This window comes from Belonocnema kinseyi, chromosome 6, assembly GCF_010883055.1.
Source record: "Belonocnema kinseyi isolate 2016_QV_RU_SX_M_011 chromosome 6, B_treatae_v1, whole genome shotgun sequence".
Classification (NCBI taxonomy): Eukaryota; Metazoa; Arthropoda; class Insecta; order Hymenoptera; family Cynipidae; genus Belonocnema; species Belonocnema kinseyi.
The window spans coordinates 11,385,871-11,413,210 of NC_046662.1; the positions used below are offsets into that span (position 1 = coordinate 11,385,871).

Genomic DNA, 27,340 nt, shown 5'->3' on the forward strand with positions numbered 1-27,340 from the left:
TCGAAAAAAAAGTTTTCAACAAAAAATTATAATTGTTAAATTTTTAGTTAAAAAAAAAACAAGAACTGATTTCCAGCTAAAATAAAAACTAATTATTAACCAGTTGACTTAACGAAGACAGACGAATTTTCAATAAATTAGTTAAATTCTCAAACAAATATATCAACTTTCAAAACACAAGATTAATTTTCTGTCCGATAAGTATAATTTTTAAACCAGAAGATTAATTTTCTACTAAAAAATATAAGTCTTCAGCCAGACAAGATCAATTTTTAATTTTAGCCAGAATAAGAATGTGACATTTTTAGTGAAGAAACTTAATATTGAAAACAATTATTATCAAAATATTTAAAGCCTTGTCTTTGTTTGTCTCAAAATTTAAATTTTTGTTTTTTTCCCATACTATTTACGATAAATAAGATCAAAATATCAGGTCTTATCAAAAACTGTTTGAGGAAAAATGATAGGGATTTTGAAACCTACAATTATTTTTTTTTAATTCTTTACTTATCTGTCGCCGTTTAGCTTGAAATAAAAATTGTCGATTCATTAATTTTCAATGCATGAAACCCATACCGTATCCTATAAAAAAATGATTAAAACAACAATTTTAGATGTTTCAAAAAGCTTCAATTCTATTCATGAAATTTTTTCCCTTTTTATATCGTTGTTCTTTCTTTTTGAGATGAATCCTTAACCAAAACAGATTAATTTTGCAACAGGCATTTGCATTTTTTAACCAATAAGAGAAAGTTTCTCTTCGAAAAAAAGGATTTTCAAACAAAAAAGAAAAATTGTTAACCACAAAAGATTTTTTTAGTCAAGAAGAAAAAATATTTCAACCAAAGAGGTGAAGTTTTAACTAGCATAATAAATCTTGACCAAACAAAAAATGAATTGTCAAAAAATTAGTTGAATTTGCTAAAAAAAGACATTTTAATGTAAAATTAATAGTTTCGAATAAAACCTAAATCGTCCCAAAAATATTAAAAGGTAAAATTTTTTCTGTTATCAATATTGTTTAGAAATAATATATATCATAAAATAATATTATTCAATTGGATTCTTAGAGTTACAAAAATAATTGTGCAGAAAATTGATGATGTAGAAAATTAAAGTAGAATACTTTTAACTATTTGGATTTTTTATTTTTAGATTCTCATCCTAATGAGAAGGTATTGGTTTAAGGTAAAATTTCACTTTGTCAGTTTTCATCAAATCTGCACGTTTTGAGACTCCCTGAGTCAGAAAAAACGATTTTTATGAAGGTGTTTGTCTGTCTGCCTGTAGTCTGTAGTCTGCAGGCACGATAACTTTCGAAAAATTGATCAGATTGGATTTTGCTTTGGCACACTTTTTTAAGGCCCAAAAAGAAAGAAATAGCTTGAAAAACCAGCTATTTTTAATGAAAATTCAAAAAGTGAGCGCTTTTTCAAAATGTTTGAAACCACATTTTTTCAAGATTTAAAAATTGTATGTACGGTTATTCATAGTATTTAGAAACCCCTTCAAAATTGTTATAACAACTTTCTTAATTTGCTCGAAAAGCTGCAAATTCAAAATTAGATCACACAAGAAATAAGGAAAAATCCAAGAATTTCAGTTTTTTGTCATACTGTGCCAGATGTGAAAAAAATGAATGAGCTAAAATTGCGCGCCTTGGAAAAATCTACAAACTTGTTATAAATCACTTTTCGGCAGGACTCGCAGTTTTTGTTTTTGGTCGTGAAAAACCACGTTAAAAATTTAAAAAAAAATAAAAAAACTTTCGGACTAATGACAGAAGCTACGAAAAAAATGAGACAAAACTTGTTTATCCAAACAAGATCTTCAATTTTTAAATAATTTTTTTTACAGGATGCGCAGTTTTTGTATGCGTAAAAAACAATAAAAAAAATCTGCCCGATACGCGAGCACATGCTCATCGCGCGCTATGCGCGCGGCTAGCAAATTTGAGCGCGCCTAGGGCGCGCAACTGTTGATTTTCGCGCTCCGCGCTCTATTGTACATTTATCTCGCGCTTCGCGCTCGATTATATATTTACCTTGCGCTATGCGCACGGTCTTTATATTTTTGCACATTCTTGCGCAAAAATTTTAAAATTAAGACTCAAAACATCCACCACTGTAATTTTGTAATTGTAAATTCTCTTTCGTTAGAAGAGAGTTTGAGCGCACCTACGGCACGCGACTTATGGCAATCGCACTCCGCACTTGGTCTTGGCATTTCTTCCGCATTCGGGGATAGAAATTTTAAAATCAAAGGTGAACGGACCGACCACTGTAATTTTGTGATTTTGAACTCTCTTTTGTTAACGCTCTTTTGGTATTTATCATAATTATTTTTGTATTTGTTTCTTATTTTGCTTTACATTGTATTCTAAGCTGCTCTGAAACATGTATCATTTTAATAAATGTATATCATCACAATTCATAATATCCATAAAAATTGAATCATACTAATTCTTATTTCATTGTTTTTATAATTTTTTATTTTCAATGTTGTTTTTTACGATTAAATAAAAACTACTGCGCATCTGCATAACGTCTAATACAGGAACCTATATAGGGACCTATATAGGAGCCTATGTCTTCTTTAGTCTTTTCTGTGCTTTTTCCAAAAAGTTCATTTTTGCGTTTTTTATCTTATGTTTTACGATTAAAAGAAGATCTACTCGTCCAATCGTAAAATAATTAATAATAAATTTATATATCTTTTTAGGCAAACAACTGTTGTCTGGTATTTTAAGTTCATACCTTGTGTCATTTTTTCAAACAAATTTAATATTTTTATTTTAAATGAGATTTTTTACGACTAAAGCAAAAACTACGTGTCCTATCAAAAATTCTAGCTCTTTTTTGGATGAGCAATTTTTGTCTTATTTTTTTTCGTAGCTTATATCGAAAAGTGGTTCATTATAAATTTGTAGTTCTTTCCAGGACGCGCAATTTGAGCTTTTTCATTTTTTTCGTATCTTGCATAGTTTGACCAAAAAATGTAATTTTGGAATTTTTCATTATTTGTGGTACGACAAATTTGGAATGTTCAACTTTTCGACCAAATTAAAAAAGTTGTTATTGTAGTCCTGTAGTTTTTCTTCTCTTGGCTTTTTTTCATATCATGCGTTGTTTGGCTTAAAATGTTCAATTTAGTTTGTTTTTTTGGATTTAGAAAATGCTCTAACTCTGATAATTTTCTTTTTTATAGAAGGAAGTCATGAGGATAAATTGTTTGAGTTTCTGAGTACTATGAAAAACCGTACGTAGAATGTTTAAATCTTGAAAAAATCTGGTTTCAAAATTTTGTTTGAGACCAAATTGAAAAAGTTGTTATCATAATCTTGTAGGGCTTTCGAAAAGCAAGGTTTTTCTTTTCTGCCTTTTTTTCATATAATTCGTTGTTTAGCTTAAACCTTCATTTTAGTTTTTTTTTTTTTGATTTTGAAAATGCTCTAACTCTGACAATTTTCTTTTTATAGAAAAAAAATGACAGAAGGATAAATTGTTTAAGTTTTGAAGTACTATGAATGACCGTGCATAGAATTCTTACATCTTGAAAAAATGTGGTTTTAAAATTTGTACGATCAAATTTGGAATTTTCAACTTTTTGACCAAATTGAAAAACTTATTATCATATTCTTGTAAGGCTTTCAAAAAGCAATGTTTTTCTTCTATAGACTTTTTCTCGTATCATGCGTTGTTTGCCCAGAATTGCTCAATTTCGTTTTTTTGGGGGATTTTGAAAATGCTCTAACTCTAGTAATTTTTGATTTTTCAAAAAATATAATTGGGATACATTGTTGAATTTTTTGAATACCATGAATAACCATACAGAGAATTTTAGAATTTTTAAAAAAGTGGTCTCAAAAATATTAAAAATGTAACCACTTTTTGAATTTTCATCCAAAATGGCTGGCTAACGAACTTGACCTTTAGTTTAGGACACTAAACGAATGTACCAAAGAGCAATGTAATAGATTACTTTTTTCAAAAGTTATCATGTTCGCAGAGAGACAGACAGACAGACATACAGACAGACATGCAGACAGACAGACACATTCGTAAAAACCTGTTTTTCGGATTCAGGGAGTCTCAAACGTGGACATTTGACAAAAATTAGGGGGGGGGGGGGGGAATTTTACGTTAAAGCTGAAGGAGGTTCGAAAAAAGAGGATTCTCAATCACCAAATAGAAGTTATCGATGTTTTGACCTTTAATTTTTAAAAATTTGCGCACAAATGTAGGGTAAACACAAAGACTGCGCATGTATCGCGAGGTGAATGCATCATCGAGCGTGAAGCGCGAGAATCAATAATCGCGCGCCACAGGCGCGTTCAAACTTGCTAAATACGCACACAGAGCGCTATAAGAACGTGCCCGCAAAGCGGGCAGATTTTTTTTTACTATGTATATTTTTTAATCAGATTTTATAATAAACTTCTGGATATTTTTGGTTGACGAAACTTTTTTAAAAAATTTGTTTCGTCTTTCGTGTCGTTTTTCCAAAAATTTGTTCTGAAAATTTAATTTTTTTATTTTCGATCTTATTTTTTACGATCAAAAGAAAATCTCCTTGTCCTATTTAAAAATGATTAAGAACAAATTTATAGATCATCTTGGGTGAACAACTTTTGTCTTTTAATTTCAGTGCATACCTTGTGTCGTCTTACAAAAAAATATTTATTAAAAAAAAAGTATTAAAATAATTAAATTTTTTTATTTTAAAGGTTATATCTTACGACTAAAGAAAAAACTAAGTGTCCTCTAAAAAATTATTTATGAAAAACTTGAATGAGTCTATTTATTTTTTTCATAGCTTGCGTTGTTTGTAAAAAAATTAATCTTTTTAGTTTGATTCATTTACGAATAAACAAAAACCGCGCATCCTATAAAACAGTAATAATAATTATTTGTATCCTTTTTTCTGGATAAACAAGTTTTTTTTGTAGCTTATGTCGTTAGTCCAAAAATTTAATTTTTTTTGTAATTGCAATTTTTAATATTCTTTTCTTCGACTAAAAACAAGAACTACACGTCGTATCGAAAAGTGATTGTTAAAAAATTTGTAGATCTTTTTAGGGTGCGTAATTTTCGTTTATTCAATTTTTTCGTATCTTCCAAATCAAAAAATTTGTTATGATAATTTTGTAGGGCTTTAAAAAATAAACTTTTTTTTCTTGACTTTTGTTAACGTCATGCGTAGTTTGGCTTAAAATGTTCATTTTAGTTTGTTTTTTTGGATTTTAAAAATGCTCTAATTCTGGTAATTTTGTATTAATAGAAAAAAGTCAAGAAAATAAATTGTTTGAATTTCTGAGTACTATAAATAACGGCCTATAGAATTTTAAAATCTTGAAAAAATGTGATTGTTAAGATTTTTGGTATGATGAAATTTTGAATTTTCAACTTTTCGTCCAAATGAGAAAAGTTGATATGATAATCTTGTAGGGTTTTTAAAAATCAACGTTTTTCTTCTCTTGACTTTTTTTCATATCATGCGTTGTTTGTTTTTTTTTTATTTTAAGAATGCTCTAACTCTGATAATTTTCTTTTTATAGAAAAAATTCATTAAGATAAATTGTTTAGGTTTCTGAGTACTACGAATAAAAGTTTAAAGAATTTCGAAATTTTGAAAAAATGTGGTTTCAAAAAGTTGAGGTACGATCAAATTTTGAATTTGCAACTTTTCGACCAAATCAAAAAAGTTGTTATGACCACCTTTTAGGGCCTTCAAAAATCAACTTTTTTCTTTAATTGACTTTTTTTCATGGCATGCGTTGTTTGGCTTGAAATGTTCATTTTAGTTTGTTTTTTTAAATTTTGAAAATGCTCTAACTCTGATAATTTTCTTTTCATAGAAAAAAGTCATACGGATAAATTGTTTGGGATTCTGATTCCTATGAATAACCGTTTATAGAATTTTTAAATCTTGAAAAAATGTGGTCTTAAAAATTATGAAAACGTGCTCACTTTTTGAATTTTGATCCAAAATAGCTGGTTCACAAACTCGTTCTTTCTTTTTAAGCCTTAAAAAAGTACGCCAAAGCAGAATCCAATCTGATCAATTTTTTGAAAGTAATTGTGCTTACAGTATACAGACTACAGACTACAGACAGACAGACAAACACCTTCGTAAAAATCGTTGTTCTGGCTCAGTGGGTCTCAAAACGTGAAGATTTTATGAAAACCGACAAAGTGAAATTTTACATAAAACCAATACCTTCTCATTAGATGGGAATGTAAAAGAAGTTAATTTTTGGACTAACGACACAAACTGTGAAAAAAATAAATAAACACAAGCTATGAAAAAATAAATACACAAAAGTTACTCGCCCAAAAAATACCGAAAACTCATTGCAATTTTTTACTAATAATTTTTAATAGGACACGTAGTTTTTTCTTTATTCGTACAAAATTATTTTGATGTTTGAAAGTCAATCAGAAATATGTTTTTGATAAAACATAAATTTGTAGTTGTTGAAAATTTCTTTTTTAAAATAAACAATTCATCTATTTTAGTAAAATCGTGGTCTTTCTTTGATAAAAAAATTAATGTTGGGTGGAAATTTTAAACAAAATTATACAAGGTTATCCTTTTGCCTTCAAAGACGAATTTTTTTGTTCAAAATTTATCCATTTCGTTGAAATTGAATTATTTTGTTGAAAACTGATATTTTTCATTTGAAAATTTAACCACGGGGATAAAAGTTAAAAAACTTTGTTGAAACAATTTTTTTAATACAAAATTATCTCTGGTTAAAAATTTATTTTGGCTGGAAATTCAATTTTTGATAAAAAATTCGTACTTTGATTTGAAGGTTCAACAATTTAAGTGAACTTTTTCTTCGTTTACGATTGAAAAATATTCATTTTAAATTCGTCTTTTGGTTATAAAATTAATTTTTTCAAAACCAATTTCATCTTTTTCGAATGAAGTGTCAACTGTTACACATCTTCGTTGAGAATTCACCTTTTAGATCGAAAATGTAATTATTTGATTAAAAATCTAAGTATCTTAAATAGTATTGTATTCCTTTTATAAAAGATCCTTTATTCAACATATTAGAACATTTACCATATTTCTAATAGGGATTCTAAAATCCTCAAGATTAATAAATATCAGATGAATCTTAAAAACCCTTTCTTTTTATCTAAAGATATTCGGACCTTCTCTTTTCTAAACAAGAAGTATACTCTCCCAATTGAAAGAATCACTGATTTTCATCGAAATAGTTTCTATAATTCCGCTGGCACAGAGAAAGTCGAAAAAATGTGTAATCTTCAAAAATATTATCAATCATGAAGAATTTTTATTGAATTATAATTTATACACACCAATAAAATTGAAGAAAACCGCAGAGGTTAAGAAGAGACCAGCGAAGATCAACTCCATTTTTTTAAAATGAAGAAACCAAATGTCCTACCAGGACAGAAAACAGAAAGTGAAGTAATCTTTTCAGATTTATTTTTGGTATATATACCAGTATTCCCGGATGCTTTTGTGAAAACGAAATAAAAAAGAGATAGATGAACTAGGGAGGGAGTAATGATATGGTCTAAAGGAAATCATAGTCTGAATTTCGACATCTCATCTTAAATCGAAAACTTGGCCTTACTTCTGAAAAAACTTACTCTTATCATGTTTCTTTATTAATTATGAGCACGTTTTTCCTGTTATAATTTTTTAAGAATGAAAAATATTTAGTCTCTTGAAATGCGAGGTAACACTTTTTAGGATATCAGGGTGGAAACTTACCCGGGAAACCCCCGGGAAATGACTGGGAATTTAATTTATTGGAAAAACCCTGGGAAAGGACAGGGAATATTATTCATTAGCAAAACTCCGGGAAATGACCGGCAATTTGATTGCTTGGGAAAATCCTGGAATCTGACTGGGAATTTTATTGATCGGAAAAATTCCAAGGAATTTCGGGGAATTTTATTGATCGGGAAAACCCCGGAAAACGACCGGGATTTTAATTGAATGGGAAACCTCCGGAAAATGACCGGGAATTTTATTAATCGGGAAGTCCCAGGGAAATTAACGGGAATTTAATTGACGGGCTAATGATTTTTTTGATCGGGTGATCCCCGGAAAATGACCGGAAATTAATTGATAGGAAAACCTATGGGAAATATATAGGCATTTAATTGACCATGAAACTCTCGGGGAATGACTGGGAATTTAATTTATCGGGAAAACTCCCGGGAAATGACCGGGAATTCAATTTATCAGGAAATCTCCAGGGAATGACCGGAATTTTAATTATTCAGAAAACCCCTAGAAAATAATCGGCAATTTTATTGGCCAGGAAACTCCCGGGAAATGACCGGGAATTGTAGATAGATAAAAGTTTATTTTTCGGTCTGCTGGTCTTAAAAAATTCACTTGCTTCCACTTGCATTTTTTATAGAATTTTCTTGCAAACTACCTCTTAAAAATTAACATCCATTCACAACTTATATCTAATCCGCTCGCTTTTATAGCCCAGCCTTCCTCGCTTCACCCCCTTTACCCATGATACTACCCTTTTGTCACCCCTTTTATGCAACAATACCTCCATACTTAATCCACGCCTTTCCACCTCTTCACACTCCTTCAACAAGTACTCAACTTTTACACCTCCCTTCTTGCACAATTCACACATTCTCTTCTCTCTAGAAATCCAGAAACCATTAAAATCCTCCATGCAACCACATGTCATTCATTGTTGATCGGCAAAACCCCCGGGAAATGACCAGGAATATTATCAATAGGGAAACCCCAGGGAAATGACCGGAAATTTAATTGATCATGCTAATTATTTTCTTGATCGGGAAATCCCCGGAAAATGACCGGAAATTAATTGACAGGGAAACCTATGGGAAATATCCAGGAATTTAATTGACCGGGAAACTCCCGGGGAATGACCGGGAATTTAATTTATCGGGAAAACTCCCGGGAAATGACCGGGAATTCAATCTATCAGGAAACCTCCAGGGAGTGACCTGGATTTTAATTAATCGGCAAATGACCCGGAAAATGATATTGAATTTCACTGACCAGAAACCCGGGAAATGACTTAGAATTTCACTGATCGGGAAAACCCTGGGAAATGAACAGGAATATTATTTATCGGAAAATCCTCGCGAAATCACAGGGAAGCCACAGATAAATGACCGAAAATTTATTTGACCGGGAAAATATCGGAAAATAACCTGGAATTTCACTAAACGGAAAACCCCCAGGAAATGACCCTGAATTTCACTGACCCAGAAAACATCGGCAAATAAACCTGAATTTTGTTGACCGGAAAACTTCCAGAAAATTCTTGGGGAATCCCCAGAAAATGACCGGGAATTAAATAAAACCCCCGGAAATTCACTTCTGATCGTAGCGAAATTTAAGTTTTCATTATTTTAATAATTTCCATAAATTTTTAAAGAATCAAAGCTGGGATTTAAAAGAAAGAAGTTTGAAGACTCACAAGTTCCGAATCAAAATTCACCACAATTTGAAAGTTCCCACCAAAAAGTTTCATTTTTAACCGAAATGAACCCAAAAATTAATTTTCGAAATTCTCCGAACCAATTTGAGATTTTCCCTCATCATTGATATACAAAGACAAGAATTTAAATTTTGTAAAATTTTTCACATAGAATCTTTTATAAACTGATAGAAACCATATAAAATAAAAATATCCTCCTTGACTTTTACAAAAGAACACATTAGAAAACAATTTTCAACATACGAAGAAAAAAAGTTTACAAAATCGAACATTACATTTCAAAATTCATTGCATGTCGCAATGATGCTGGTTTCTTATATTTCCCAGCAAACTTGAATTTTATTACCTTGTTATTGTCTCGATTGTATTCTAATTTCACATACGAATTGTTTAAAGTACAAATATTTAGAAGTAATAGAAAAACGTACGGCTAAGAATTTCACATAAAAATTTATGGATTTCAACTATTTTTCTATGCTGTCTCTCAACAAAGAAGTGTAATAGTTCATATTTGAAACAAAAAAGATGACATTTCATTTTAAGACCAAAAAGACGAATTTTCAAAAAATAAACGTTTTTCATTAATAAAAGACAAAGAAAGTTCCTCGAAATTTATGAGCCTTCAAACGAAAAGACAAATTTTTTGTAAAAGATTTAATTTTTGGCAAAAAAATTTAATTTTCAACAAAATGGTTAAATTTTCAACCAGAGATAAGTTGTTAAAAATCAAAAAAGAAGTTTAACTCAATACATGAATTTTTCAATTGAAAATACAAGTTTTTTAAATGTATTATAGTTGAATTTTCATTTAAAGAGATTTTAGTTGACTTATCCACGCCAAAATATAAATTTTAAACAAAACGTAAATTTTCCAGGAAAATCGTAAAAATGAAAATACAAGACAAATAAATTCTAAAACAGAATATTACTTCAGGGTTCCTACAAAACTTTATTTTAAAAATTCCCGAAATTCTTTCTGGATGCTTTTTCATTTCCCAGGACCATTAATATTCGATGTAAGATTTTTAATTTAGAATCATTCATAAACGAAATAAAACAATTTCAAATTAAAATAATAAAAACTTATAATTTATTCTACTTCTTGACATTTATTTAGAGGTAGGGGCCAGCCATATACCACGTGGGCATTGGGGGGGGGGGGAATGTCCACGATTTTCCACTAGTGGGGCTAGGGGGAGGGGGTTGCAAAAATCCACGTGGACAAGAGTGGTCCAAAATAATTTTTTTTCGATTTTCATACATATTGCCCGCAAAATTTGTTCATATCCGCACAAAAAATAATGTGTTAAAAAAATGCTATTTAGAGATTCCGCAAGCCCTATAAAGATTAACGCATATTTTCCATAAAACAATGTGTTGTAAAATTTATTTAGAACCGTTATTATTAGGTTAAGTATATCGAGTTTTCCTTCAAATTTCTCTTCAGAATTAGCAATTGAATACGTTAAAAATTACTTTATACTAATGATTAGATGTTAAAATTAATTGTTTAAACAATTTATTATTCTTTGCAGCAATTGTTTAACAAATATATGGTGAAATTCTCTTAGAATAATGCTACAAAGTTGCAGTTTATTTATAAAATTCTCCACTTTTGGTCTACTTATGAATTATAGTGAGGTAATAATAAGTTAAAGTTGATTAACATACATTTTTAAATAATTTATTATTTTTTTAAATAATATATTCTGTGATTATTGCTGGTTAGTTGTTGTTTTTTTTCAGAAATTGTCCACTTTTTGTCAACTTTTCACTCAGAAAGTTAATAATTAATAAAAGACAACAAACCTTAATGTGTAAACAATTTCTTTTTATTTAGAATATCATTTAGGGTATATATTATAAAATGACCATGTTTAGCTGAAAATTTTAGAAAAACCCGCAACTTTCTAGTATTACTCTGAAAGAATATAATTATAAACCATAAGAAATGTTTAAAACAATTATTTTTGTGAATTTTCATTAAATGTCATATCACTAAGTGAAAAGTTGACAACAAGTTGAAAATTTCATGAAAAACCGTAACTATCTTGATTAATAAAAAGGAAGATAGTTAAAGACAATAATAATTTCTTTTATTAATTATATTTCTTATATGGAATTCAGTATTATCTCTCACTAAGTAAGAATTTAGAAAATAGTTTAAAATTTCAGAAAAATTTTAACATTCTCACACTATTCAAATAGAATATTATTAAAAATAATAATAAATTATTTTAAAAATCATGTTTAATTGATTGAATTCACTATTACCATACTATAATTTATAAGAGGACTAAAATTGGAGAATTTAGAGAAAACTGAAACTGTCTAGTATTCTTCTAAGAGAATAGTATTATAAATAATAATAAATTGTTTAAACAAGTATTTCTTTTTCAATCTCACTGATAGTTGCTTCTCTCAAAATACAAATTTAAAAATCAGTTGAAAAATTGTGTATAGTTTAATTTTTCTTTTTGATTAAAAAATGTATGCAATTGAGTAGAAATGTCATTTTTTATGGATAAATATGCAACTTTTGGTCAAAAATTCAACAATTTGTTACAAAATTGACCTTTTTGGATCAAATTTTATTTTTTCTTAACACTCATATTTTGGTGTCAAAAATAAATTAAAATCTTTTTTTGATGAAAATTTATTTGAAAAAAGATTCTTTTCTTCATTAAAAAAATCATCTATTTTAGTAGAAATTGCGTCTTTCTAGAATAAATGTACAATTTGGTTGAAAATTCAACAATTTCGTTAAAAAGTCATCCTTTTTGGCTAAAATATCAAACTGTTTTGTTTTCTTAATGAAAATTAACTATTTTTGCTTGTGAAAATTTTTCTTTTTGATGTAAAAATTAATCTTTCGTGGAACATCAACTTGAAAGTTGATCTTTTTAAATTAAAAATTCAACAAAGTGCGTATAGTTGAACTACTTTGTTGAAAAATTTTTCTTTTCTTTTCAAATTAAAACTTATCTCATTTGTTAAAAAAGTAACTATTTTGTTGAAAATTTATTTTTTTGCTGAAAATTCGTCTTTTGGCTAAATGGTTCAAAAATTTTGCGGAACTTTTTTTGTCTATCATGACTGAAAAATTTGTATTTGCTAGAAATTGTTCTTTTGGTTTTAAAATGAAATTTGATCTTTTTTGATTGAAATATCAACTATGATACTTTTTTGTTGAGAATTTATAATTTCAGGCTGTAAATTTAACTACATTGTTGAAAATTTAATTAGATGATGTTCAAAGTATTTTTTTATGTTTAATGTAAATAAATAGATTTTTGAATTGTTACCTATGGTAAAATATCGGTTTATTCCGATTATAAAATACGAATTTATATTCTAAAGTTTTAATTTAAACATTTTGAGCTCTAATGTTTTAATTGTTTAATTTTACGTTTAAAGCAGTTGAGAAAATTGGAAATGGAATTTTTTGCTGCGTTTCGAGTAGAAAAGATTCGTCGACCTCTAAAATATCCGGGTTTTGGGCAATAACAAGATGATAAAATTCAAGTTTACTGGCAAATATAAGAAACAGCATTATTGCGATGTGCAATGAATTTTGAAATATCGAGTGAGATTTTGTAAAAAAAATATATTAAATATGAAATTGTGACTCAACAAAATTAATTCTCAATCTGAAATTGAACAGTAAAATTTGCATTTAAAAAATAATATTTCTACTAAAAAATATCATTTTTAACCAAAACTGGCATAGAGAAATCCTTACTTAACAAAAGAGATGATTTTTAAAATAAAATGTTGGAAGATTCAAATTTATTACATTTTCTGTTAAAAAAATGAAGGGAAAAAATAATTTTAAAATTTTTAAAGCTCAAGTATTATAAAAGAACTGGAAATTTTATAACAAACTACATGCATTTTCAACCTAATACTTGAATTTTTATACTAATAACGATCAATTTTCAATCAAAAAAAGAATATTTAAAATACAGTAATATAAGTTTACTGCTACTGATAAATAATTTATTGTCAGTCATTTTTATATTGGAATTAAAAAAAATTAGTAACGCTCTCACAAAATTCCCTGACTTGAAAAAAAAGTCCTGGACATCCCAATGCATTTGAATTTTAATGCACATTTTCACCATTTTTTGATGAATAGAAGTCATTTTTTAATGGAATCAACTCGAAATGGTTTGGCAAGGGCTTTTTGCTGTCTAATTAATATAAAAAAATGTATATTTGAACGGTTTTTTTATGTAAAGGCTTCATTTTTGTGTGAAAGCAACTAGGAATTTCTTTCGAAAGACTCCTCGTTGTCCTATTTTTAAATTGCAAAAATTGGTAATTATATCTACAGATTTTATAAAGAATTTGTAGGTATAATTCACGCTAAAATTTCTATTAATTAACATTTTATTGTAACTGTGTCATTCAAAAAAAGTATTTTTTAAAAATTATTATTTATTCAGTCTTATTTTTACGAATAAAAAAAACTACGCTTCTTACTAAAAAATATTTTATACGCATTCGTCGGTCTTTTTGGATGTAGAACTTTCATCAAATAATTTTTTTCGTAATTTGGGTCGTTTTTCCAACAGTCAACTAAAAATATGGGACCTAGCAATAACTAGTGTAAAGAAAATTCTTAGATACGATTTAACTGGAAAAATTTTTTCTTTAACATTTTATTGTATGTTGTGTCATATTTCAAATAAATTGTTTTTTTTTCACAATTCAAACATCAACTACGCATCTGATCAATGTTTATAAAAATGTGTAGGTCTTTTTTTGTGAATGGTAAATTGTTACATTTTGTTTTTATTTTTTAAGAAGTTTAAGAGAAAGAAATTAAAAATTGTTAATAAAATTTTAATTGATTAATTAAATTTAACTAATTTATTTAATTTAAGTTTGTTTTTTTGTTTATTGAACTAGAATAAAGATTTTACTTGGTAGTTTCATTCTGTTTCTGTGAATGAAAATTTTATTTTCCATTACCACATTCAAGGTTATTTCTTCGTACTTTTAAATTTATACTTTTCAAGATAATTTTGTTTTCCATAACCAAGTTGTAGTTGTGCAGCATCATTTTGTTGTCTATTCCCAGGCTGCTATGTAATATAATTTTATTTTCTACAGCCAGGTTTCTTTGATCCAAAATAATTTTTTGTTCCACAACTTTTCACTCAAAGCGAGGTTGAAATTAATTTAATTAAGCAAATATAATTATTTAAACAAATTATTATTGTTTATAACTATCTATTTTATAATAATGTCATCAATTTTCAGCTGCTCTTTTATTTTTAAATTTGCGATAAATAATCAATATTAAAACTAATATTAATTTAAACAAAAGCACTCTCAGGAACTTCTTTAAAGAAAATTTACATTTAATGGAATCCATTTAAAAAATTAAAAAATATAAAAAATATCTGTGTAATTTTAGAAAAATATATTTATAAAAAAAGAAGACTGTTTAAAAAATAAAAAAGACAGTAATAAACAAAAATAATCTGTTCAAAGAATTTTTCTGCTAAATTGATTCAATTCCTACGTCACGCTAATTGAAAACAAGACAATAAGTGAAAATTTTTAGAAAAAACAGCAAATTTCTAGCATCATTGTAAGAGAATATTGTTATAAATAATAATGAATAAGAAAAAAATTATTTCTGTGTAACTTAATTGATTTTTGCCTCGCTCTGACCAAAAGTTTTAAAAAAATTCAAAATTCAAAAATAAACCACGACTTTATAACTCTACCCTAAGAGAAAATTTGCTATAAACAATAATAGATTGATCGAAAAATTTATTAAAATATATAATCATTAGTAAAAAGTGATAATTTGTGTATACGAATTTTTAATTAAAATTTTGAATCACCGACCGAAAAAATTAGTTTCACCAAAAAAGATTTAAATCTTCAACTAGAACAGATTAATTTTTGAACAAGCAGTTGCAGTTTTAACAAAAAGAAATTGATTTTCTAATTAAAAGCCGAAATTTCAGCGCATTACATAAATTTCCAACCAAATAGTTGAATTTTGAAATTAAATAATATCAACTTTTGTACTAAAGAATATCAATTTTTACACTAAGTAGATATATTTTTATACTGAAAAATATAATTCTTTAAAGTAAAAAGATAATTTTATATTGAAAAATCGAATATTTGAATTTTGATTAAAGAAAGGAATTTTAAAAAGAAACTGAAATTTCTACAAATTTATACATTTTTTTAGCAAATCATTGAATTTTAAAGCACAGAGATGAATTTTCGACTATGCAATTATGAATCTTAAACCAAAGAAATTAATTTAACCGAAAAAGTGACTCACATAAAATAGATTAATTCTCAACCAAACTTTTGTAGTTTCAACAAAAAAAATAGATTTTTTACCAATAATAAGAATTTTCAACATACATTTTTCATGAAATAGCTCAATTTTATATCAAGAGTATTATTTTCTTAACAAATAAGATGACTTTTTAACAAAACACGTTAATTTTTTACTAAAAAAGATAAATATCGAACTAAAAATGAAATAGTTCATCATTTAGTTTAAAAAAATTTATTCTCAATCAAAAAAAAATTAACAATATTGTTTTAAACAAAAGAAATAAATTTTACAAAAAAAGAAAGAATTATCAACAAATTATACCAATTTTCTACTGAAACAGATTAATTCTCAACTGAAAAAAGATACATTTTCATTAGAAAATATAATGGTTAAACTTTCAGTTTCAACATTAATTTTCAACATAAAATCAAACAGTTTATCAACAAAATAGTTTAATTTTTTAACCGAATAGTAGAAATTTTAATTGATCAAGATTAATTCTGAACCAAAAATATAATGGTAGACTTATCAACCACGCAAAAAATTAATTTTGATTTGAGAATAGTTGAATTTGCGATCTAAAAATATAGCTTAAACAAAATAGATGAATTTTCAGCAAATAATTTGACTTGCAAAAAAAATAGTTGCACTTTTTACCAAATATCTAATTTTTTCCATTAAAGGTGAATTTTTAACCTAGTTGATTCCTTAACCAAATAAAAAAATCTTGAACAAAGAAAATTAATTTTTCACCCTAGTAAATGAATTCCCAACAAATCAAGTTTAGTTAAGAAGACAAATTAAGTTGAAAAAGATAAATTTCGAGTAAAATATTTGAATGCTCAACTAAAAAATATAATTTTTTAACCATAAATGAAATATTTTAATTTTCAGTTTTCGAAAGAATAATTTGTAAACAAAAAAAAAATTTTTAACCAGTTTCATTTGACCAAAAAAGAAGATTTAGAAAAATGTTGTAGTTCTTATGCTAGAAAGTCAATTTTTTTAGAAAACCGTGGACTTTTAAACCGGAAAAAGAATTTCCAACAAGAAAGTTCATTTTCAGTCAAAAAAGATGAGTTTTCAATAAAATAGTGGAATTTTGAATTAAAAATGAAATCGTGAAATTTTAAATTTGAAGAACCAAACTGATCCATTTTTGAGTAACAAGAATAATTTTTTTAGTTGAATTTTCAACTAAAAACTGGAATCTATAACCAAAAACTGTAATTATGGACTTTTTAGAAATTAAATTTTTTAATTAAATTTGCAGTTCGATAAAATTTGTAGTTTTCTAAGTAGTTAAACTTAAAATTAAGTAGTCGATATTTTAACCAAAAAGAAAGAAATTCTTTGCGGCACAAGTAATGTATTATATTTCAAACAAATTTAATTTTTAATTATCATTCAAAAACAATTGAATTCAATCAAAAAAAGATGAATCCCCAAAAAATAGTTGCATTTTCAACAAAATAATTATAGTTTTAACCAAAACGTCGAATTTTTTATCATAAGAGGCGAAAATAAAAACTTTTAATCAAGAATAGTTGGGTTTTCTTTTTGGTTTCTAATATTTCAATTTACATTCAAGCAGAAAATACGAGAAAAAGGGGAATTTTCTTGAGAACAGGGGAAAAATAATAATTCTTGGCAAAAGACGAAAAATCGTAAAAAGGAGAAAGAGTATGAAGTTTAAAACATAAAAGGGATTTTAAAACTTATCAGGTTATTAAATAATCAGTTGTTTATTATTTTTTGTCTATTGGTCTAAAATCAAATTTTTATTTAATATGATTTTTATTCCTGAATTGTGAAAAAATTTCTGGGATCTGAACCCAGGTCTTTCAGAATGCCGGTTGGATGCTCTTACCCAATAAGCTACGCCGAGAGAATATTAATTTCATAACAACCCCTACAAGCTGAATTCCAACAAGATTAACTTATTTATTATATATATTTATATTATATAATTTATTCATTAAAAAAGGTTAATTGTTCAATCATTGGAATGTTTTAAATTATTGATGTTGATCTTTTGATCAGTATCTCTCCGTAGCTTAGTGGTTAAGAACATCAGACCTGGGTTCGAATCCCAGCGGAACTTGAGAGCAATTTTTTCACAATTTAGGAATAAAAATCAACATTATATAATATTGAGTTTGGACCAGTAGACAATAAGCAATAAACATGAAATTATTTAATACATTTTATCTGGTCAAAACTATAACATACAAGATTATTAGATTATAATTTAACTGTACTGTAACAGGGTCTTTTTCCCAAAAATACGCAAAATTTGTTAAAAAATTTCTCATCATAAACCTACAAAACAATCTTCTTGAATAAGTGAAAATATTCGAAGAATTCGATTAAAAATGGAAGGGGGGGGGGGGGTTAGCTTCAGTGTCTTGAAATTATTACCATTTTCTTAATTAGCAATGTTTAACAGTAAATAAGAAAACTTGAAATTAAATCCAAATATACCTTTTTCTAGTTAAATAAAAATAAAATAAAACCAAGCATTCAACCTTAATCCTGTGACCTACTTCTAAGGTATTCAAATTCTCTAAGATCCATGTTACATGGGACCATGTCAGCTCTAAAAGCAGATAGTAAATGGACCAAAAGATTTAATTCTAGCTGAAAAGAGCTCCAATGTTTGAATGTAGAGGTACAGGTAGGTAGGTTCCGGATTAAAGTGCCATATGTACAAGATTATGCATATGTGATTATAGAGGGAATAGAGCTCTCAGTGGATTTGTCACTCTAGTTAAACCCGCTGGAAATTGTACACACAGCAATTTCATGTGACTTCTACTGACAGTCATGTCCTCTATAGCCTGCTGTCTAGTGTTTCAAATGCTATCTCGAAACATTTTCAAAGCGCTCTTTCAACTATAATTTTTCAGTTAAATTAGTTTTAAAAAGTTGTTAAAGAAATGTTTACAAAAAAGGCTTTTGTAGCCTATCAGGACGTAAGTACGTCAAGTCATTTGTTTAACCCTCCTCATCCTCTACATTTCCTCTCTTTCAAATTTCTTCAATATCTGGTTCCCCATCTTCTAATTTTCCCTACCTCACCTCGAACCATTTCCGACTACTTCTTCTGCTTTCCCTTCCAACACTTGGACCTTCGCTTTTCCTTTATTCAGTAAATTTTTTCTTATCTACTTCTCCCTCTCCTTGCTTTCTCCACATTTTCGCCAACTCCGCTTAGTTTCACTCTCCTCACTTTCCTTACTTCCCCTTTGCTCATTTGAAAACACTCCCTTTACTTTATCTCTCCACATTTCAAACTTCGCTTTCACTCCCTTCTTAACAACTTCCTCATCTATTTCCCCCTTTTCTCATTTCCCCCCTTCTCGTTTCCCCTACTTTTCCTCTCTACTTCTCTTGTCCTATCCTCCTTATTTCCAACCACATCTTCTGCTGCCCCTTGGATCACTTAAACCTTCACTTTCCTTCTATTCCACAACTTCTTGCTCATCTCGATTACCCTCTGCTCACATTTCTAACATTCACCCTCACTTTCCTTGCTTTTCCTTCCCTAACTTCCCGCAACTTCTACTCCCTCTCTCCATACTTCAACATTCGCTTTCCCTTCGTTTCCAACTTTTTTATTATCTATTTCCTTCTCTCCTCACTTGCACTGCTTCAGCTTACCTACTTAAACTTTCCTCATTTGGTAGCACTTTTCCTGCTTCCCCTTCCAACACATAAACCTTTGCCCTCTCTCTATTCCCCAACTTCTTCCTCATCTAATTCTCCCTCTCCTCACCTCCCAACATTTCCCATCACTTCCCTAAGTTAAAATCCTCTAATGTTCCCTACTTTCCCTTTTCTCATTTCGCATCAGCTTCCCTACTCCATCTCTTTACACTCTAACCTTTGCTTTACCTCCCTTCCCAATAATTCTACTGCTTCCCCTTCGAACTTTTGAACTTTTTCTTTCCCTCCATTCCCAAATTTTTCCTTATATATTTTCCTTTCTTCTTAATTCCCCCACATTTTCTCTCTGTTCCCCTGCGGACTGTCTCGTAACTTTACCTAGTTGCACTCCCGTCACCTTTTCTACTTCCTCTTTCCTCATTTGCCACTATTTCCCCTGCATGCTCTCTCAACGTTTCAATTTTTGCTTTCCCTCCCCTTGCAACTTCTTCATTATTTATTTCCGCTCTCCACACTTCCCCTAATTCTACTTACTTACTCACCCTCCCTTCATTTCCCACAACTTCTCCTGCTTCCTCTTCAAAGACTTCAACTTCCAATCACTTCCTCTTCTTTCTCTCTCTGCACTTCAACTTTCGTTTTTATTCCCTTCCCAGCATCTTCATTTTCTACTTTTCCCTTTCTTCACTTTTTTTCAAATCGATATCAGATATCGCAAGCCAAAATTCTCTAAAAACGATTTTTCAACCAAGAAGATTAATTTTCTACCAAAAAAGACGAATTTTAAAGCAGAGATAAATTTTCAACTGAAATGATGAATCTTTAACTAAAAAAGTTAATTATCAACGAAAAATGTAATAGTTGATATTTCAAGCAAAACATATTGTGATTCAAGCTTAAAAAATCAGGAAGAATTCTTTTTATTCTAAAAAGACTACGTTTTAACAAGAACGTGAATTTTTCAACCAAATTGTTGAATTTTTATGCCAAAAAACGAGTTTTCACCAAGACAACAGGTATCAACTAAAATGATCTTTACCTAAAAAAATTAATTATAAACAGAGAGTGTAATAGTTCATATTTCAAGCAAATAATATTTTACGTTTTAATCAAAAACAGCTAAATTTTCCCCAAAAAAACATTACAAAGAAATTTATAAATGGAAACTAAATTTAAGAATTTTTAACAAAAAAACTTAATTCTTAATGAAAAATGTAATTTTTGATACGGCATATGAAAAAGATATTAATTTTACCTAAAAACAGTTAATTTCGTTAAAAAATAGGAAGTTTCAACAGAATAGTGGATTATTAAGCCAAAATTAAGATTTTTCTATATAAGAGATAAATTTTTTATAAAAAAAGAAGAAATTTCAATTAAATACTTGAATTTTTAACCTGAAACTTTGAGTTTTCAACGAAAAAGTGCATTCAACTATTCATCTTAAAATTAACCTTTTAGTTAAAAATTTAGGTTTTTGGGCAAAAAATCGACTGCCTTGTATAAAATACGTCTTTTTGGATTAAAAATGAAAAAAGTTGGTTTTAATTTTTATTCCTTTTTTACTGAAAAATCGTTTCTGTTTGAAGTTTTCATTATTTTGTTCAAAATGTGCCCTCTTGCATTGAATTCAACTGTTTCAGATTTAAAATAAGCAAAATTTCAAATATCAACTATCACATTTTTAATTTAGGATTTCGTCTCTATAGTAGAAAATGTAAACAATTTGTCAAAAAAATCATTTTCGTCGTTATTGTTGTTTTTGTTGATACTCAATTTTTTTGAATAATAATTGAAATATTTCAGATGAATATTCGTCATAATATTTGAATGTTTCTTTTCCTTTTTAGAGAATGTTTGTTGAAAACCCGATGATTCTTTTGTTGTTAAAAATTAATGTTTTGAATGAAAATTTACCTATTTAAATTGAAGATTCATCATGTAAATTGTAAATTCATATTGTTGTTTAAAAATTTGGTTTAAAATTCGTTTTTTAGCGGATCTCCACGTTTCGAGACCCCCTAAACCCGAAAATCATGTTTTTAAAATGACTTCTGTGTGTCTGTTTGTCCGTCCATCAGTAAACACGATAATTCTCGAGAAAATAAACCAATTAAATCGATCTTTGGCACACTTTTTTAGGTCATGATAGGTATGACTAGTTAGTTAACCAGCCATTTTGGATAAAAAATCGAAAAACTAAAGCATTTTCAAAATTTTTGGGTACATTTTTTTATATTTAAAAATGTCATGTAAAATTCATGGTACTCAGAAAGCCAAACAATTCATCCTATTGACTTTTTTCGATAAAAAAAAAATTCTCATAATATAGAAATTTCAAAATTGTATATACGAGTATCAATCTAAAATAAAAATTTGAACACAAACAAAGCATAGTATGAAAAAAATTCAAGAGAAGAAAAATATTGCTTTTTTAAAGCCCTGTAAGACTGCCATAACAAATTTTTGGATTTTCTTGGAAAATCGAAAGTTCAATTTTGATTGTGCAAGAAATAATAAAAAATCAAAAATTCCATTTTGTGGAGAAACTATGCAGGATACGAAAAAAATGAATCACAAAAATTGTGATGCCATGAAAGATTTACAATTTCGTTCAGCATCACTTCTTAATAGGACGCGTACTTTTTATATTCGTGAAAAATAACATTAAAAATTAAAAATAATTTAAAATAATTGGTCGAAAAACGAACAATTTTAATTAATCTTCAACTATACTTAATTAAGGGAAAAATTCAGAATATAAACATGCATTTTAATATTGTGTGTTAAGAATTCAATTTTTTTCCTTTAAATCGTAGGAAAAATCTCTGTCTTTTCCATATCTTTTGAGTTTTTCTAGTCCGTCCTTCGATTATCCTTTTTTCCCGGAAGTGGAATGGCGGAAAAGGTGATAGAAAAGTGAAAGGTCAGTAGAAAGTGAAGAAAGAGATAGAAAGTAGGGAATAGCTGCAAAGTAGGTGAGTGGTAGGAGAAGGTAGGAGAAGTATTAGAGGGGTGAAACAGTGTGGGGCTATAAGTGGAGGGGAAGTGGAGTGATAGAAGAGAGGGGAAAAAGAAGTACGATTGCAGAAAAGTAGAAAGCGGAAATTGGGGTGAGGAGCAGATAATAAGGTAGAATTAGATAGGAGAGGATAGGGCAGAAGAGACGAGTAGGGAGGGGGTAGCGAAATATGGAGGGGGGGGGGAATTGAACGACTCAATTAACTTCTTAACAGGCTACGAAACCCTTCTTTGTAGGCACATTGTGCCTGATTTGACTTTATTTTCTGGAAATTTAATAATGGAATTATTATGTTTTCTGTTTGACTACAGGTGACGTGGATTAGAAGAAAGAAGGTCCAGCACGAGTTGCTGACCGTAGGCTTGACTACTTACGCAAGCGACGAACGTTTCCAGGCGATACATTTTCATCACAGTGAAGATTGGACACTTCAAATCAAGTATGTTCAACAAAGGGATGCCGGAATGTACGAGTGCCAAGTATCCACCCATCCACCCACAAGTATATTTCTATTCCTCGAAGTTGTCGGTAAGCATGATTAACTACTCTCAATACCTGCTATTGTATTCATTGTTATTCCTTAGGATCGATGTCAACTTCTACTGTAGTGTTATTTCAGCTTTCAAAATAGTCCAAGATGTATAGAATCTACTCTGTTTAACAAACTCGGTATAACAAGAATTGATTGGTATTGCTATCGGTTCCCTAGAGCCTAAAAGACAAAGCAAAATCAATCTAACCAATTGTTTCGTATTCACAAAGCTATCTCGTTCAACTTTTTCAAATCACTCCTTGCATCTCAATTTTTTGTTTTTATTATTCACCCTCTTTTCGGACCATTTGCTTCTATCATGATATACTTTAATTAGTCTCAGAAGAAACTGGGGGTTCGGTAATGTAGCGGCTTAAGGGCATGTGACCCTTATCCGATTCCTACTTTACCGACATTGTTTTTTGGATTATACCAATTCCACGCGAAATGAGATAATGAACTAAAAGTTTAGGAAAATAAAGAAAAGGGACAAGGAACGTTTATCTAGGGAAGTGGCGTACAGGTTGAGACATTGTGTAGGTTGGGACAATGAATAGGTTGGGACAGCACTTTTTCTCCATTTTTTTCACTGGTACCACCTGTTATTACTATCACATATTGGAGGTACTATTTGTCGCAGATACAAAAAAAACTACGAACATTATTTTTTGAGTAAGTGTAAAAATTTATTTATAGATAAACGTTCCTTAGTCCCTTTTCTTTATTTTCTTGAACTTCCTGCTCAATATCTAAATTCAAATTAAATTGATATGATGAAAACAATTTCCAAAAAACGTTTTTCGAGCTACAGGGCAAGACCTCCTCCCCAAATTTTCTATTTCTGGAGAAAAAAAAACCGTAATTTTTTTCGAAATTCGAATATCAACACGTGCCACCGAGCACTTCAAAATACCATTTAACTAACATGGGGAAATTGTGAATTTTCGAAAAGTTGTACTTGTGTTTCAGGGTTTCATCAAATCGTGCTAAAATTTTCAGGGATAGAAGAGAAGTGTCTACATAATAAAATCATACTCATACCTTTTATTTCCAACCCATCCACTCTATCCGCATGGTCCCAAATTGAGCCAAAAATGAAGAACTAAATTTGTACTATTATTGTTACTTTGTGCAATTTCAGTCTTCTTTTTCATACAAGAATTACGTACGGACAATTTGAATATTTCCCATGGCTTTTTAAACAATTTTTAATTGTTTACATAAATGTAAATGTTCAGATAAATAGAACATTGCGTAAAAATATTAATATAAACTATTGATCTAAGATACATCACAAATCGAAATTTCATGGCTTTATAAAATTTTAAAATTGAATTTTATCTATGAAAAAAGATCCCTCTCCTTTAGAGTTAAACTTTCTATTGAAATAGTTACATTTTGGGTTAAAAATGTATAAAAACAAAGTTTGTTCTTAATTTCTTATTTTCATAAAAACTCTTTGGAGGTATGAGACAACAATGCACGATATGAAAAAAGAAAAATAGGAGAAAAAAATTGATTGTTGAACATCCTACAAGAGTCCCGTAGCAACTTTTTGAATTTTCATGAAAATTCAAAAATTTAAATTTTTATCGCACAAAAAAATAATGAAAAATAAGGAATTCCATTTTTGAGTAAAACTATGCAAGATACGAAAAAAGATTAACATCACAAACTTATGCGTGTAAACAAGATTCACAAATTTGTTAATAAAAAAAAATTACATAGGACACGCAATTCTTCTTTTATTTGTAAAAAATAACATTAAAAATAGAAAAAATGACATTTTTGGAAAAATGACACAAGCTGCGAATAAAAAATAATACAAAAAAAGTTGTTCATTCAAAAAAGAGCTACAAACTTGTTATAAATTACTTTTTTACAGGATGGGTAGGTCTGGTTTCAATTGTAATAAATAAAATTGAACAAATTTTTTTGACAAACGACGCAAGTTATGAAAAAATGAACAGAAAAAATTTGCTTCTAAAAAAGAGATACAAATTTATAACGAGGAATATTTTGATAGGATGCGCAGCTTCTGTTTATATAAAAAAATTCAAGATGAAAAAATTTTTCTTTGACAAACAGCACAAGGTACAAAAAAAATGTAGAGACAAAAGTTGTTCAACCAAAAAGTTCAACAAATTCGTTAATAGCACAGGACCACAAAAATGGTTGAAAATCTGAAATTTCTGCATAAATTTCGTCCCCAAATCTACAAGCCCCAATTTAACAAACCCACAAATAAAAAACAAAAAAGCTCCGAACCCACAAACCCTAAATTCACAAACTCCAAACCCACAAACTCCAGATACACAAGCTCCATATCCACAAACCTACAAACCCAGAAACCTACAAACCCTAAAACCCACAAACCTCAAACCCGCAAGCTCTATATTCACAATCGTATAAAACCTAAACCCACAATCTCCATATCCACAAACCTAAAAACCCCAAAAACACAAACCCTAAACTCACAAACCCCAAACCCACAAACCCCAAACGAGTCAAGGGGACTCACGCTAAACAAGCACCTCATCGTGAGAGGCAAGGGGGCTTTGAATAGTATTATAAGAACTTGACCAAAGTGGAAGATTTAGTCAGGGTTGAAAACTTCATATATCTTAACATTAACTGACCTTAAGTCTCCAAATTTTATTCGCCAAGAAAATCACAAACACCAAACTCTAGAACCCAAATCCACAAACCTCAAACCCATCAACCTCAATTCCACAAACCCAAATAACTCACATCTTATAATATCAATTGAGAAATTGGTATAATTTTGATTTGGTGGGTTTGGGGTTTGTTATTTATGGATTTGTGGGTTTGGGGTTTGTGGGTTTGGAATAGTTGGTTTTGGGTTTGTACGTTTGTGGATATGGAGTTTCTGGGTTTGAGGTATGTGGTTTTGGGGTTGTTGATTAGGGGTTTGTACGTTTGTGGGTATGGAACTTGTGGGTTCAGGTTTTAGAGTTTGTGGGTTCAAGTATTGTGGGTTTGGTCTTTGTAGGTTTGTATGTTTGTGGATATGAAGCTTGTTGGTTTGGGGTTTGTGGGTTCGGGGTTAGTTAGTTTGAGGTTTATGAGTTTGTTGATATGGAGCTTGTGGGTTCGGGGGCTCATTAGTTTGAGGTTCATGAGTTTGAGGCTGGTTAGTTTCTCAATTTAAAGCTTTTTAATTTGGACCTTGTAGGTTTGGGGACAAAATTTATGCTGAAATTCCAGGTTTTCAAATATTTTTTTAAATTTTACTGCAAATCCTGATATGCTGGCTCAATTCTGCGCATGGATTCATGCTCAGTCACCCCAAAAACATAAATTATACTTATTAGAATCCCAGCAGACTCCCAAAACCATTTTGTGGTCCTGTGTAATTATTCTTAGATAGCATAAATTGATTTTCTTTTATTCGTAAAAAATAAGTTTAAAAATTCAAAGAAATAAATTTGTGGAAAGACGAAACGGGAGACGAAAAAGAGGAGAATACAATACATTTTTGTAAAAGTGTTAAATATAATGTAGAAATTTTCACATTTTTGACAAAATCGGATTGAAAGCACGAGGCACGTTACAAGAATATGTTCATTCAAGCCGAATAAGCTTTAACACAAGAGAGTTCACAATCACAAAATGACAGTTGCCGATACTTTGACCTTTAATTTTAAAAAGTCTGTACACAAGTGTGAGGGAAACACAATGACCGAGCGCGTAGCGCGAGGTGAATACAGTATTGAACGTCCTAAGTGCGCTCAAACTTGCGCGCGCAACAGGAAAATTTTTTAATTAAGTTACAGTCTTTTCCAGTTTCTCGATCAGTCACCACCCTGATTTTTAATATAAAAATTCATCTTTATACACCAGTTTATTCTAATTAATATCTTTTCCCTAGAGCTTAAAGTAGGAAACAGAAGCAATACAACAAAACCTATTCACTACCTTTTGATAGACAGTAGTGAGAGTAAATAGTAAGAGTAAACCATGATATTCAGATGTTAGAATGGAAAAAAAATGTTATGGATTTACTAGAAGAGGTAAACAGGAAGGTTAGGAACGGAGGACAAAATGGTTGAGAAAGGAATGAGAAAGAGGACATAATAAGGGAAGAAATAGTCTAGGTGTAAGAAGTAATGAAAGATGGAAAGCAGGAGTAGTGGTCCCGACAGTTAAAAAAGGCAAAGAAGAGGAGGTTGCGGATTATAGAGAAGTGACACTAATGCCAAAATTGTGTAAATTCTATGTATCTTTTTTGTGGAAAAGATGGAACATAGAAGATACGAAAAAAAGAGAGAGCTACGGAATCTGACTTGG

At 29.3% G+C, this 27,340-nt stretch overlaps 1 protein-coding gene across 1 annotated transcript in view; it reads left to right on the forward strand.

The window, feature by feature from the left end:
- LOC117175197 (zwei Ig domain protein zig-8-like) overlaps nt 1–27,340 on the forward strand; it is a 367,026-nt gene that overhangs the window by 196,862 nt on the left and 142,824 nt on the right. The window contains exon 6 of the mRNA XM_033364829.1: nt 22,809–23,025. Within this exon, the coding sequence (XP_033220720.1) occupies nt 22,809–23,025 (217 nt within the window). The remainder of the gene's footprint in view (nt 1–22,808; nt 23,026–27,340) is intronic.